Below are 15,224 nucleotides of genomic sequence, written 5' to 3'. Positions count from 1 at the left end.
TCCTCCTCATCTACACCCTGTATTGATTCTCTCAAGTTCTTTGGTAGAGCTGGATTACTATACCTCTGGGGTACACATTTTCCATTGTCCAGCCTCCACCCACTGTTCAGTGGGGATGGAATGAGCTCACTTTTACCAAAGTTGAGAAACAGGTAGGACTGATAATAATTCACTCGCTGCACCTTCAAGTTGTGAGACTCTCTGTCAGGTGGTATTCTTGATGTAGACTTCCTTTTTGAGATGCTTTCACTTCTGAGCTCTGGCTTCATCAAGTGTTTGTCTGAGTTTGAAACCATAGATGTATCGCATTGTCAAAATGGCCATGTTGTCCAGAATTTCATTGGAGGCTGGAATTTCATTGCCAACTGACTGCAGAATTGGTGTGGCCTCTTGGCACCATCCTTTCTCAAAAAACCGATTTTTTTGCCATGACCAAAAAAGGCAGCTGCGGTATCACAAGCACTGTGCACATACAACGGTATGATGACATCAGCAACATTCTTTGCACATTGGGAATGACGATCAATGATGGTGTCTTTGCACTTTATTCCTAAAATGCCATGAATCCTGTGAGCAACATGAGCAGATAACATCATAACATCAGTATCTTCAGCATCCAGTATGACTGGTACTTGAGAGTCAACTTTGCGAATCTGCGAGTAGATGAAAAACATCACAGTATCTGCCACGATGTGATTGCACTTACAGTCAAACACTTTAACCCCCTCTGGTGAGATTCTCGCAGTCAGGTCCGACGGAGTAAATCAGTTCTTTGTTTGTGAGGCTGGTTGACATAATTCTGAACTGGTTCTTTAGAAATACTTGCAACCTCTGTATATTGCTAGGACTACTGAAGAGGTCAGCAAGTAATTTTGGTGACAGGAAGCTTTCCTCTGCTCTGATGAAAATGTTTCTGAATCCTCCGTTACCATTTTTACTTGCTCGCATACTTCTCTCACTGTACTTAATAGTATACGGAAAGTCATAAGGATCATTCACCAGGATAAGTGTGGCAGCGGATGTGTGACGCCTCAGTATTAAAGAGAGCATGTTTGAAGCAAACTCAGACCAGGTGAACACCTCGCCATCACGTTTATTCCGTTGTTCAGCTGATGGAAGAGATAACCTCCACATGAAGCCCGTGTCAATTATGGCTACGTAATCACCTGGGACGTGTTGAAGGCTTTCCAAGTCGAGGACTTCAATCAGCTTTGACTTCTGAGTTTTCCTCATTCAGCCATTCATGTTAAAGATTGTTAAGCATTCATCAGTGACTCTGTACTCCATTACATCTGCCAAAACAATTTTTTTGTTATGTTTCTCGGCCATTGCAATGATGGATGCCATTGCTTTGTTCTCCATTTCTTCAGATTTTGCAGGTCTTTTGTCTTTTTGTTCATTTGTTGGTGGAGGATTGCTGAAGCTTCTTCTAGAATTCTTCTTGACACTTGCATGGAAAGACTTGGTTGCTGAGAACATTCCATCTTTGCAGAATGTTTTCCACATTGAAAGGGTCGCATTCAAATTCATTCATACACATTTGCAAATCCAGTACAGCCTGTTCATCAAGTTCCAGTCGATTTCTGGTATTTTCACTGTGTGCTTGTTCAGATTCACTGGATTGGGCAATTCCATGCAAGGATGTCCTGACCGTGTTGACAATGTTTACTGTACGGGTTTGTGTGAGCAGCATTTTCTCGTTCTTCAAAATCTTAAGCCATCCAGCCTTCAACTTTGAACCCTTCTTCATACTCGTCTCGATCCACAGGTCAAGGGGCGGACAAGAATATGGTTTTCCTGTCATGGACTGGGCAAACAGACCACCTGCCATAAACTGAGCCTTGTCTTCTGGAAGACTTTCTATTTCCAGCCAGAATTCCACCAACCATCTCCCATAGTTTGTGTTATCATACACTTGCAGCCATGGAATCATCAGCCTGACAAATGCCTTGAACTCGTCCCAGTTCTGTGTTCTCAAGGCATGGAAATTCATCATTAGAATTTCAGTCATGTTCAGGAAACTCAACTAGAGCCTTGTCATTGGGCTGTCACTGCTTTCCAATCTTCCTTAATTCCTGAGAGACTACGCCCATAACTTCTGGCTCTCCTTCCAGGAACACATATGCACGTTGACGTTCTTCATCAGAGGTTGATTTGTCCTGAAGTACCTGCAGATTTGCTTTTATTGCATCTGATTGTACTGTGTTGCCATTTTTTGCTCCAGTTTGGACAATTTGGCTCATAAGGGTCTCATACATCAGTCTTAGACACCTCATGCCACGTTTAATCGTTCATAGTGCTTGCCCTTTAAAGCTTGGTCCACTGAGCCGTCTGCAATTACTCCTGCTGCCACTAATAGGTCTGACAAGCCTGATCCCTGGAACCGTTTGTTCATGGCAGATATGAAGGAGAAATGCATGTGGAAAGGCCAAATGAAGGGAAAGATGACACCAAATTTCTCCGGATGTTCGTACTTGATCTGCACAATGTGGGCATACACAGGTTGACCACCAACCAACAGAATGAAAGGCATGTTCTTGGCTTTTGCTGCCGCAGTGACTCTGCACATTACCTCATGCACTACCATCTTGTTAGGAGGACTTGGATATGTAAAGAAGTAGTATGGCTTACTTTTTGTTACAACAGGTTGAACTGTCATCTGGAAACCAGCAAAAGCACCCACTGGCTGTGACTTAGGGGACTTGTCCGAGTAGTTTTCATCAAGCCGTACAAGTGTATGAATGACCCCTTTCTTTCGCTGCATATCAGTGTTTTGCGGTGTCAAGTCTAGTTCAGGTCATTTTAAATTTTCCACGTCATCTGTACTTTGTCATCTAGAAACCGGTACGTACTGGACTATGATTTTGTACATGCACTGCAGATATAGACTTGCCAGCTGGTTTATAGAATTACATCCATAATAATAAGTATTTAAATCTGACCATAGTGTAATGTCAGCCCCAAAAATGACAAAAAAAGTCTCCGTATCAGCATATATATTGTAAAACACCCTCTGGTGTTGCATATACATAATTATCATGGTCAGATTTGAAATCCTTCACCCCAAAACATAGATTTAGACACCAAAACGAATGTTCTAGACTAATTAGAAGTGAAATTAAACCACAATATTGATTTTGGGTGGTCATTTTGAATTTCGCCTCCTGGTGGAGTTAGCCCGCACTTTTGAGAGGGGTACCCTCACTAAAATTTCTTTTTTTGGCCCCATCTACCAGAATCTGCATTGAAAAATTGTTCCCGGAAACTTGGTCACGGACTCAATGGTGGGGTCCTCTACTACATTGCTTCCAGTCAGCTTGGATCTCGGTAGTGAGTGTTGCAATCGATGACAGACGATTTTTCCGGGCTACGCACTTCAACACTCGGCGGTCCCGTTATGTGAGCTTGTGTGGCCTACCACTTCGCGGCTGAGCTGTTGTGGCTACTCGACATTTCCACTTCACAACAACAGCACTAGTTGACCGGGGCAGCTCGAGCAGGGCAGAGATTCGACGAGCTGACTTGTTGGAAAGGTGGCATCCCATGACGGTGCCACATTGAATGTTACTGAGCTCTTAAATACAGCCCATTCTATTACCAATATTTGTCTATGGAGATTGCATGACTATGTGCTTGATTTTATACACCTGTCAGCAATGGGTATGGATGAAATAGCCGAATCCACTAATTAGATCCGCATACTTTTGGCCATGTAGTGTATTTTGGAAACAAACCTCGTGTGAAAGCAAATAAAAATTTAACACAAATTGCTCTGGGATGAGTGCGTTTTTATCATTGGGATACACCGGTCAATTCAAGTTTACATCCGAAATTTCAACAGTCTTTTTACCTGCGATGTGCCACGTGTCTTCAAGAATTTGTTGCATCAGATTTTCTTTGGCTTTGTTTGGGTCGAGTATTATTCACATTGAGGGACCCCGAAAAATCTAATCAATTTCAAATAAAATTTATAAGTAAGGTTTAAACAAGCCCATCAGCACTCACGGTACACACCTTCCTAAAGAAATAGCATTACGTAATTTTTAAACGTCCCCACATTGGGGTAAAACAATCTGTAACCGTGTGACGAAACAGCTCGTTCCTGTATAACCGTGGCGGAGGCTGTCATGGATGAGAGGTGTCGAGTTAATCTTCTAATAGTGCATTAAATGTGTTTCCCAATCGTGATGTTCATCTTTTAAGAGTGCTTTAAACGCGTGTTTCCCAATCAGCCTGTTACCAGATTTTCCGTCAGTGGTGATCACAGTGCGGTCGTTCGTGTTTTGTCATATCATGCATGTAAATGTTCAAAAGTGTGTGTGATTATGGGTCCTGCACCGTTTTACTTAATTTCTGAACCTTGATTTATGCTCTGATGTTAATTCACTGATAATTCAAAACATTCTCTACTTACTCACCTTTTTTTTGTGTGCTTGTTTAACCTTCAAACATTTGCCTTATCATATCACATGATTAATCATGGCAGCAATTTTGCATAACAATGAGCTCGTAGAAATGAGGATTTATTTTGACATCTTCAAAAATGATACAAATACGAGTGTCTCCTTCAAAAATAACGGATTATGAGCTCTGATCATCATCTAATTTCATCCTTGAAAGAAGAAGAAAATGCAGCGTTAGTTGGAATGGCTGCGAAACACATGCGGTGTCGTGTGTCTGTGGGTCCCCATGTGTGACATCACATATGAACGTGACAGCCAAACAGGGTCTGATAAAGGGAACACATGGCAAATCGAAGAACAACAACAAAGAAAATGGCATTAAAAGAATAGCATTTAACCTCGTAATAAAAACATACAATGAATTGAAAAAGAGGTCAACGATACAATGTAAAAACACCAAAAAAAAAAAAAAAAAACCCCAGAGAAGAATATAATGTAAAAGTCTGGAGACGGCGATGGTTCACGAGTAATGTACACAGTTCGCTTTTTTATTTTTTGACCTTCGAGGGGACGCCACGGGCAAACTCGCAGGAATCGGGAAAAACGTAAATAATGAAAGTTGTAGTACTCGAAGAGCACTACTTTCATACCAACTTTCATTCGAAACAGTTAAAAACCCTCAGAGCTCGATGCCCAATTTATTGTTTTTTTTGACATTTTCTAAGTTCGTGACCTTGTGACCTTGACCTTGGGACTAAAATGAAAAATCGAGCTCCGTGGGGCTATGCAGGTGCCATTGGGCTAACCAAATACCGAAACCCCTGCCAGATTCGACAAACCCCCTCGGAGAAGATGTAACTTGAAACTGGCTACCCCCTAAAAACACATGTTTTTTGGGCGTGGCTCCGCCCATAATGGGCGCAGCATACCCATTCTCAGGAAAACACAATGAGATCATGATATAAACCTCGCACCCTAATTTTATCAAGATCGGATCAAAACCCACGGAGCTATGCTCGGGACAGACAGACCGACAGACAAACACACACCCATAACGAATATAGTGGTCACTTACTGACTCGTGAACCAATATCTAATGGAGAAAGTGTTTGTGTGTATGTCCGCTCTATACCCATTGGTTTGACAGCTGGCCTGACACGAACCCACAATTGTAACCTGAAAAAAAATTATACATCTGCCTATTTGGTAAGCCGAAGACATCTTCGGAAGTATCATATTCACAATCGCCACGCTCTCCCGAAACGTTTTCCGTTCAATGTAAAACAACCCAAGAGACTTGAAAGGATCATCAAATATTGAATGGTTGGAGCCAATATGAATCATGGGCCTTGTGGAGGTGACAGTATGTATAGGCCTCAGGCTTCAGGCCTCTTGTGTCAGCCTATGGGCCAGTGCAATTGGAATTATCTGATCTATTTCACCATGATGTATTGCATCTGCACATAAGCAGTAGGCATGTTTTTGTTTCATGTACATAACGGGGGTTATTTTTATGTTCGGGAGCAATTGAGGTAGCGGTCTGTGGCCTATACACCGCTCAAACAAAGGGATGTGTCAGAAGAACGTGTTGCTGTTGTACGCTTGGAACAAGATTGCCCGTTGGATGGGTACTCTTCCGGTTCAATTAATTAGAAGAGGAAAGCAGAGTTGACAAGAAGAGAAGTAGGAGGAAAAGATGCATCGCTATTAGGTTAAATGGCAGGGAAAAATAAATAAATCCAGAATAGCATGTAATCCAAAAATATATCAACATCTATGGACATCAAATTCAAATAATGATCATCTAGAATTCTCTGGTGGACATTAAAGATCCTGCTGTACCTTTCAAAAAGGGTAGACCATTGTGTGCTGATACACTAGCCTAATTACAAATTAATGGCCTGACCCCAATTGCCCCCCCCCCTCACTCCCCAATGGATAATTAATCCATGCCCACACCCAGATATTGCATTTGCATGAATGAATGAATACTGATAATAATGACATACTGACATCAATGATAACAACGATAATAATAAGAATCTGAATTATTAAAACAATGCAATGAAAAGAATGTAGCTGGTGATTTCTGTTGTGATGTTTGTGGAGTATACTTTATGACAATGCATAAATCAGTCGATCCACACCTGTCATAGTGGCGAATGCCGAGGGGGGGGCATGGCGGCACCTGTCAGTAGGGCCGGTTCGCATCCTTGGGTCGCTTGAGCTGCACCTTAAGACGCTTCATACCGATCTGGAACCCGTTCATGGCCTGGATCGCTGCTTGGGCCGAGGCTGGGTTGTCAAAGCTCACGAAGCCTGTGGCGTGGGGGTTTGGAGGGAATGGCTGCATTGCGTCCAGCACTACAGCTGAGAAACAAAAAATAAATAAATACAGCAAACGCTTGCCTACGACAAATCACATTAACCTAGCCACACCTCTCGTTTGTGACCAGCAGGCACCGACCACTGCTTTCACCAATCAACAACCTGTACATGCCATTTCCTGTTGTCGATTGCTGCAATCGTTTCCTCTTGGATCACAGGGCCCCAAGTGAAGTCCCTGAAAAAATAAGAAAAATCTCGATACGTACCAAAGCACTTGCTTTGGTTGGTGGCTCGGTCCACAAAGACCTTGGAAGAGATGACGTTTCCGAAAGGTAGAAACATCTGCATGAGTTCTGCATCCCCAAACTCCTGGGGCAGGTGGTAGATGAATAAGTTGCATCCTTCGGGCCCTGGCAAAGGAATGGCACATAGAGGAACAGGGGGATAGAGAGGTGCTAGTATCGAGGCAAGGAGTGGGAATGAGAGATGAAAAGAGACATATAAATTAAATAAAATTTTGATCATAAATAGGAAATAAACTTATCCCTCATACATCGCCCCATCAGAGGAACATTTTCATCAGTGGTGCAAGCACGGAGCAATTTGGATTTATTTCCCATCGTGACTAATGGGTTATGTTGAAGGACAATGACATTGTAGCACAACTGTAATGAAGAACGTAGGAATCTCTGCGATTCGATGAGGTTCGATACCTGTACATAAAAAAACCTGATCCATTAGCAATGTAGGAATCAAGTTCTCATGCAGGTGGTGCATTCGCAATAATACAAGTAACTTATAAAATGTAAAAGACAATGAAAGATACCTTCTCTCTGCTGTTGAGGAACAATAGGTGGCGGTTGGGTGAAGGCCTGGTTTATTTGGCCATATGCTGCAGGGTATGTGGCTGTAGGTGAGGGCAAGGGACACACTGAAGGGTGAGGATCGCAGGTTCTCTACGTTTATTTCGGAGCATTAAAGAGCGGGGACTGAAAGATGGAAATAACAACAGGGCTACAACATCACAGTTACAACATCATGATTATACATCACCTGTGTATTGCTGCATCCCTGCATAAGCCTGCTGAAGAGGGTCTGCAGCAGTGGGGCTTTGTGCTACAAGAAACACGTGTTGAAGAGCAGGTGTTAGTCAGAAGCGTGGTAAATATTGCTGCGAGCAAAAATTGCTCACCGAAGAGCGACGTACCCACCAGAATATTACCAAGCGAATAATATTTTCCTGTTGTGAGTGAAAGTTTCCATGTGATGCACTTTATGGTGAAAATTATGCAGTACAAGGATATACGATATATTTTGTGGAACTTCAGAGTACCATATAATGAGCCACATATTCCATATAACAAACGATTCACCTGTTCGAAAACTGAAAGAGAGGCTTCCAAATCTCCAGTAGGAAGAAAAATAGGGAAAGGTGTTGGGGGCCAGGTGTGTTGGAGGATAAGGGAGACAGAGGCAGAAAGAAGGGGAAGAGAACAAGGGATGGGGCCTCTGCACAATCCTGTTAGGACTATCCAGTGGTACATGGAATGTGTTTTCACTCAATAACTCTGTGCAGCTGAATTTATCATTAAATATATATCTGTAAAGATTGCAAGCAAACATTGTAGGCCTGACAGAAGTAATACTGCCCGACTTTGGAGAACATCAAGCCAATGGGATGAAGGTTCTACGGTTCAGTTACAGTGAATATCTCTGCCCATTCCATTTCGTCATGGGACGCCATCAGTCAGTGATTGTTGTCAGTCCATCTCCAATACCAGTTTGGACATGCAGCGGTATCAGTGTGCGACGCAAACTTCTGAATTTTTCTCAAAGATTCAAAGGAAAGAAAGAGAAATGCTCAATTTGAATATGTAAATTCTAAAATTCTTCACTTGAACCTCATGATCCATCGTCTGGACAACACATCCATAGAAACAATGTGCATTGTACTAAAAAGCACTAAAAGGGCTTTTTGATAGGGCCAACTCAATTATAATCTGCATGGTATCATTCCGCACAAAACAGCATCTCAAAGTGGTTATCTGAAATGTTAAACAATACTATCCATAACATCAGCTGGTACGACAACACTGGCAGCATTTGCAAGAGAATCGACTACAGTTGTCAAAAAAGATGGAGACAAGAACAGCACTCGGTGGAGCGCATACTTCTGCCAGGCTGAACAGTTTACGTTTCGTATCCCACTGATAGGCCGGATCTGGATCCACAACTGAACCAAAATTTAATCAGCTTGTTCTTGTCACTGACCCAACTTATCGACCGTGTTTTGTCATAACTTGTCCACAACTTATAAGCAGAGAGTTGGTGTCAAAGCCACCCAATGCTCTCCTGTTTATACATTTATCGTTTTTGAAAGACTAGTCTAATAATATTTTTTATAAAGCATTGCAGTGAAGTCTGATCCAAATAATTTTAAAGCAATATATGTATTTGTATATTGTAATCAGTAAAAAATAGTGTGGTAGATAAAAACATTAGAAAGGAAAAAACTTTAACGTTGATGTGCTACAAAAAAGTTAAGTTCAAAACAGGTCAAAAATTTAAAACATTTGAAATTATTTTTTAATTTCAACTTCACTACATCAATAATATACCCAAAGGAACCTCCATGCCAAATATCAGCATCCGAGTACACATATTAAATAAATGGCAAGCTTCCAAATAACTTGCACCAAAAACTTTAACGTTGATGTGCTACAAAAAAGTTAAGTTCAAAACAGGTCAAAAATTTTAAACATTTGAAATTATTTTTTAATTTCAATTTCACTACATCAATAATATACCCCAAAGGAACCTCCATGCCAAATATCAGCATCCTAGTACACATATTAAATAAATGGCAAGCTTCCAAATAACTTGCACCAAAAACTTTAACGTTGATGTGCTACAAAAAAGTTAAGTTCAAAACAGGTCAAAAATTTTAAACATTTGAAATTATTTTTTAATTTCAATTTCACTACATCAATAATATACCCCAAAGGAACCTCCATGCCAAATATCAGCATCCTAGTACACATATTAAATAAATGGCAAGCTTCTAAATAACTTGCACCAAAAACTTTAACGTTGATGTGCTACAAAAAAGTTAAGTTCAAAACAGGTCAAAAATTTTAAACATTTGAAATTATTTTTTAATTTCAACTTCACTAAATCAATAATTAATATACCCCAAAGGAACCTCCATGCCAAATATCAGCATCCTAGTACACGTATTAATGAATGGCAAGCTTCGAAATAACTTGCACCAAAAACTTTAACATTTTCACGCTCACGCCGACGCTGACGCTCACGCCGGGGGTATCATTATAGCTCTCTGTTCTTGGAACAGGCGAGATAAAAATATCATTCTATATCCTGTATATATCATTTTTGGACCCATCTCTCAATGGTGAAGAATCACTTCAAAAATCAAAAAATTATTGTATCTGGATCCGGATTCGAATCTTCACCAAAATAGAATCAATTCATCCTTCTAACACATCCAACCTGTCCACCAAGTTTTGTCTGAATCCGTCCACGACCTTTTGAGATATCATGCAACATATCGTTTTTGGCCCCATCTCTCATTGGTGACGAATCACTTAGAAAGTTCTAGGATCTGGATCTGGATCTTCACGAAAATCTAATCACTTCAATCCTTGTCACACACCCAACCTGGACACCAAATTTCTTCCAAATCCATCCACAACGTTTTGAGATATCCTGCTCACAGACAGACAGACAGGGGTGAAAACATAATATCTGTCCACCTTCGGTGTTGGAGGTAATCATTCAGAAAGTACTGACTGTCTGGAGTGCTGAAATTTGGAACCTAGCACTGACTGGTGATGAAGAATGCATTGTGTTGCTCATGCTGTGATATTCCTTCCTCAAGAACAGGCATGAAACTCAATAATTAACATTTGTCATCTTTAATCATCTGCAGCATGACTATGAGGATGCACCATGTCAATCATATCAATCCTTCAGCAGGTCATGTGATCTACCTAATGCGAACATGACTCCAGAAGGAAATGCCTTATAAATATTGGTACTCTGTCAAAATGATGAGAAAGCACCTCTCAAAGGAAGGAGGACACTCACCTCAACATAGGTTTAAGTGACTCTACAGATCATGTAACCACGGATCCATTCTTATCATCACTTGTCGAGTTCTGGTGGGGGCAGAGAGACTGTGACAACCAAAGATGAGTGCTACTACAGACCAGAAGTCAGGATTTTGGAATTTGGCCTGCATGCCGGCAAACAACAGCATACACTTTTCAAATGATACACAGAAACAAACTGACCATATGAGAGGACATCAAGAGGTGATGTGGTTTTGATCGAGGGCATCATGTTGTTGGAACCTTCTGAAACAAGCCTGCAACTGAAGCCAGACTTCAACTACAACTTCGGCATGCGAGACAACCACGATCTTCCCAAATGTCCATAATAGACTTCAAAGTATTCATCTCCATGGTTGCAGCCCTGACAACAATCATGATTTTAAAAAAAAAGCACCATCAGGCAGGGCAGGAATTATGTCCAGGTCATACATATATGCAGTGGGATTCAAAGATGTGAAGATAAGAACTTACACAACTCTTGGAGAGGGTATACCTCGTAGTATCATTGCCAGCACCACACAGTACGATTATGGTTAAAGGAGTGAAAATAATAATAGCCAGCACCAAAATAACTCAGGTAACCATCATCATCGTCGTCAGGGAATGGATTACTGTTACAATACACTTGAGGACATCTTCCAGTCATCGTTGTATGCCATTTTCACACTATCATCAAGTCATATAGTGCATTTTCCCAAAGACCAATGGACACCTTTACCATATGATGAGGACTTTCCACCAAATCAATGGGGCTCAACCCCTGACATTGCCTGTCATTTTACAACTTCTTCGGGAGGTACTGAGAGCCCCAATTCATTGTCACAAGACTTCCCTGTGACATATGACGAGTTGGTAGAGGCTCTGGATGATGATGATGAATATAGTGGCAAATCCTTCATGAAACCATGAGAAGAAACACATGTGCAATTGCTATGATGAATGTCACTTTGCAACGTGTCCATAGCAGGTCATATCACAGTGAGTCCAGACTATTACAGAGGACAGACAGTGGACTCTCAGAACATGCGACAAGAATGTTTGTGCGGATATCCAATGGTAGTGAATCGTTCATCATGACGTGAACTATGCAGTCCACTGATAGTTAGAGACAATAATAGTAATAATAATAATACGTAATAGTAGTAGGAGTAGGGAGTAGTATTAGCAGCAGCAGTCAAAGTAATAGTATTGACCATGGTAGTAATAACACAGCAGAAATAGACCAATCCAAACCTTTTGATTGGTCTGTTTCTCTTGCCAATCTGAGCCCATGGTTCATGGCCGTGTGATCCCCAAGTTACAATCCCATGAACTGTGTTGATTTTTCTTTCTCCATATGTCCTTAAAAGTACACTGATATCTCAAAATGTCCAAGTGATATGTGGACAAGTTCCACTATAAGAGGATGCAGAAAGAGGAAGAAGGAGTAAAACTTCAGCTCACATTTGGAGTTTTTTTCAGCAAAAGTGAGGCTCGTGGAAAAGCAAGGTTGAACTTACAGTAGGGGAGAGACAAAGACAGAGACAGAGACAGGGACAGAGACAGAGACAGAGACAGAGACAGAGACAGAGACAGAGACAGAGACAGAGACAGAGACAGAGACAGAGACAGAGACAGAGACAGAGACAGAGACAGAGACAGAGACAGAGAGAGAGAGAGAGAGAGAGAGAGAGAGAGAGAGAGAGAGAGAGAGAGAGAGAGAGAGAGAGAGAGAACCGACACCAGCAAGTAAGAGGGGTTGGCTTTGGAAGGGTTAATGTGGATAATAAAGATCATGGGTCAGGATGGGGTGTTGCACTGCCTGTTTGAAGCCATGGAGGGAAGAGTGGGAAAGAACGGCCTCTGGAAGGTGTTTTCATAGACGGGAGAAGCAAGGAACAAAGGAGTTGAGGTGTGTTGTCAACCTGAATTTTGGAAGTTTAACCAGGAAGTGGTTACTGGAAGAATGTGTGCATCTGAAGTTTCTGGGGAGGATCAGAGGACTGAGAGAAAGAGAGAAAGAAAAAGAGAACGAAACTGCCTATGATGTGAAAGCAACAGACCTTGTGCTGTGGCATCATCGTGAGAGATTCCAATAATGTTGAGAGCTTTGTATATCACGGAATACAGGAGAGACAGATGTGTTAATTGGGCGACAGCCCATAGAGGAGAGCAGCATTTCACTGAGCTGAGAACAAAGCTCTTGTAGACTGTGAGTTGCTCTTACTTTCCAAGAAAGGAGAGAGCAGTAAGAAATCTCCAAAATGATTCCTAACTTATTTGCAATTTTCAGTCCATTTGTTTCAAACCTTTTGCCCGCACTGTAGAGGACGACGAGCAGGAGGCTTAATGTAGGCAACAGTGAGTGTACGAGGAAAAAATGGACGGAGGAATACCAGATTTTATAAGACAAATACAGTAAGGTTAGTGAGAGTATTTTAATGTACAGGAAGCTGAACTACAGTGCTGTGACAACTTGAGCAAATGTTGTCGGTTTCACTTAATCTGTCTTGAACGTTTCACCATTAAAATGGCACCCCTTCCATGCCTTTTCTAGATTAGCACTGGGCAACCTGATGGCCGCAACACATCCACCTGCACCCGGACCTGGTTAAACACTTTACACTATGTACTGTAATAGTCACTTTAACTGCTTTACACAAGATTTCATGACCCAGAAGTTGCAACAACTAATAAGTACATTGATGATATTCAATGTTTTTCCTTTTGTATTGACGTTCAATCCCTTCTTACATTCTTAGTGTCTATATAATGAAATATAAAGCTCCTGTTGAATTGAAATATATCATTGATTTTGGATTTTAATGGTAGTGTAGGGGATTTTACATCCCTTGGAGTTGTTTGAGGGCTGGACCTGCAGCCCGCTGATTAGCTTAGATCGCCCTCTACTGGTCGAGAGCAATAAAAATACAACACATTCTCTGTGTGCCTGCCTCCACTCTTGTAGGGCTGATGTCGTTGGCGTTTTGGGTGAGTGATTAACCTAGTTTGTAAAGCAACTTCCAACCCCTCCCGCCCCCACCACCCCTTCCCCTGTCCTATTTCACCTCTCCAATAGCTCCTTCCCTTTCACATGTGAGGCACTACCTGCACTATGCAAGAGGGAGATTCAAGCTAAATGTGCACCTTTCACAATTCAAAATACCTCGTCATGAGCAGCACACAATGCTACACACACACACACACACACACACACACACACACACACACACACACACACACACACACACACACACACACACACACACACACACACACACACACACACACACACACACACACACACACACACACACACACACACACACACACAGATGGTGGCGTGATTTGGCACCACCCACTCACCTGGGATGCAAAGGACTGAGGGTTGCATCAAATACATCAGTTTCGAAGGCAGTGAAGACTGGACCAAAAAAAGGCAGCTTCGATGAGATGAGATGTGCATGAGGTGCCTGGTATAATTCTGTTCAACATGTGTTTGTGACGTGGCCTGGCCCTGCAGCTTGGCCGGACTTGTTGACCCCATGCTGGCAGGAGAGAAGGCACGAGCTTTGGTGAACTCCCTCTTGCAAAGTTCTGCCCGTTGAGAGAGACAAAGTTTTGTGGGATTGAGGACCACGTCAAATACAACGACCATGATGGGAGTAAGAACTGAGCCGAGGACAGCAGCTTTGGTAAGACAGAGGGCCGTGCACGTGGTGCCCGGAGTCGCTCTGATCGACATGCATTTGTGATGTGGCCTGGCCTTGAGGCTTGTTGGGTTTTGCCGACTCCATCATACTGAGAAAGAAAACCCGAGCTTTGGCGACTCCCTTTTTGCCAAGTTCCACTCACATGAGTAGAGGATTAATGGGGCTTCTGTGGCAGCCATTCAAATGAATGGGGAAAAAGGGAAAAACTCTGACTCAAGCCCCAAAAGCCCAAAATAGGAGACTCATTGATCCCCTTCCCTCCCCCCATACAAGCAAATGTAAAATTGAGACTGACTCAGGCCCCAAAAGCCCAAAATAGGAGATGATCTCTGCCCCATTGAGCAAATGTAAAATTGAGACTGACTGATTAGAGCATTTCTTTCCCTTCATATTTTCATTCCACTCAAAGAGCGAACCAATGAATATTTGTCCATGTTCTCCTTTAGGGAATAACTTAATTTTCCGATTACATTCATCACCAGCGAGTATATTCACAAAGATTACTTTGGAACTTAGTTCTTGGTTTAAGTATTTTTGTTGAGCAGAAATGAAATGATAAACTTCTCTCAATGCTCTTGTTTGACCACCTCCTGAGCCACATATCATTTTGAGATTGGAGTAAATTGTTTTTCCATTGCTCAATTGATAACCATCAAAGTTTTCAGTCC

At 41.8% G+C, this 15,224-nt stretch overlaps 1 protein-coding gene across 18 annotated transcripts in view; it reads right to left on the bottom strand.

Moving 5' to 3' along the window:
- LOC147022305 (CUGBP Elav-like family member 4) overlaps positions 1 to 15,224 on the bottom strand; it is a 552,060-nt gene that overhangs the window by 33,944 nt on the left and 502,892 nt on the right. For 9 of the 18 annotated variants that reach the window (XM_085893037.1, XM_085893040.1, XM_085893045.1 and 6 more), the window contains 4 exons: positions 7,785 to 7,847; positions 7,558 to 7,638; positions 6,998 to 7,186; positions 6,551 to 6,773 (listed from right to left, as the gene is read on the bottom strand). In XM_085893037.1, the coding sequence (XP_085749163.1) occupies positions 6,595 to 6,773; positions 6,998 to 7,186; positions 7,558 to 7,638; positions 7,785 to 7,847 (512 nt within the window). In that variant the 3' untranslated portion in view covers positions 6,551 to 6,594. The remainder of the gene's footprint in view (positions 1 to 6,550; positions 6,774 to 6,997; positions 7,187 to 7,557; positions 7,639 to 7,784; positions 7,848 to 15,224) is intronic. The other 9 variants (XM_085893043.1, XM_085893041.1, XM_085893049.1 and 6 more) reach the window with 4 other exon arrangements.

This window comes from Eptatretus burgeri, chromosome 8 (genome assembly GCF_056783735.1).
Source record: "Eptatretus burgeri isolate ZD-2024b chromosome 8, Ebu_testis_v1, whole genome shotgun sequence".
Taxonomy (NCBI): Eukaryota; Metazoa; Chordata; class Myxini; order Myxiniformes; family Myxinidae; genus Eptatretus; species Eptatretus burgeri.
The sequence above is the reverse complement of the archived record's forward strand: the minus strand, read 5'-3'. Positions and strand labels throughout refer to the sequence as shown.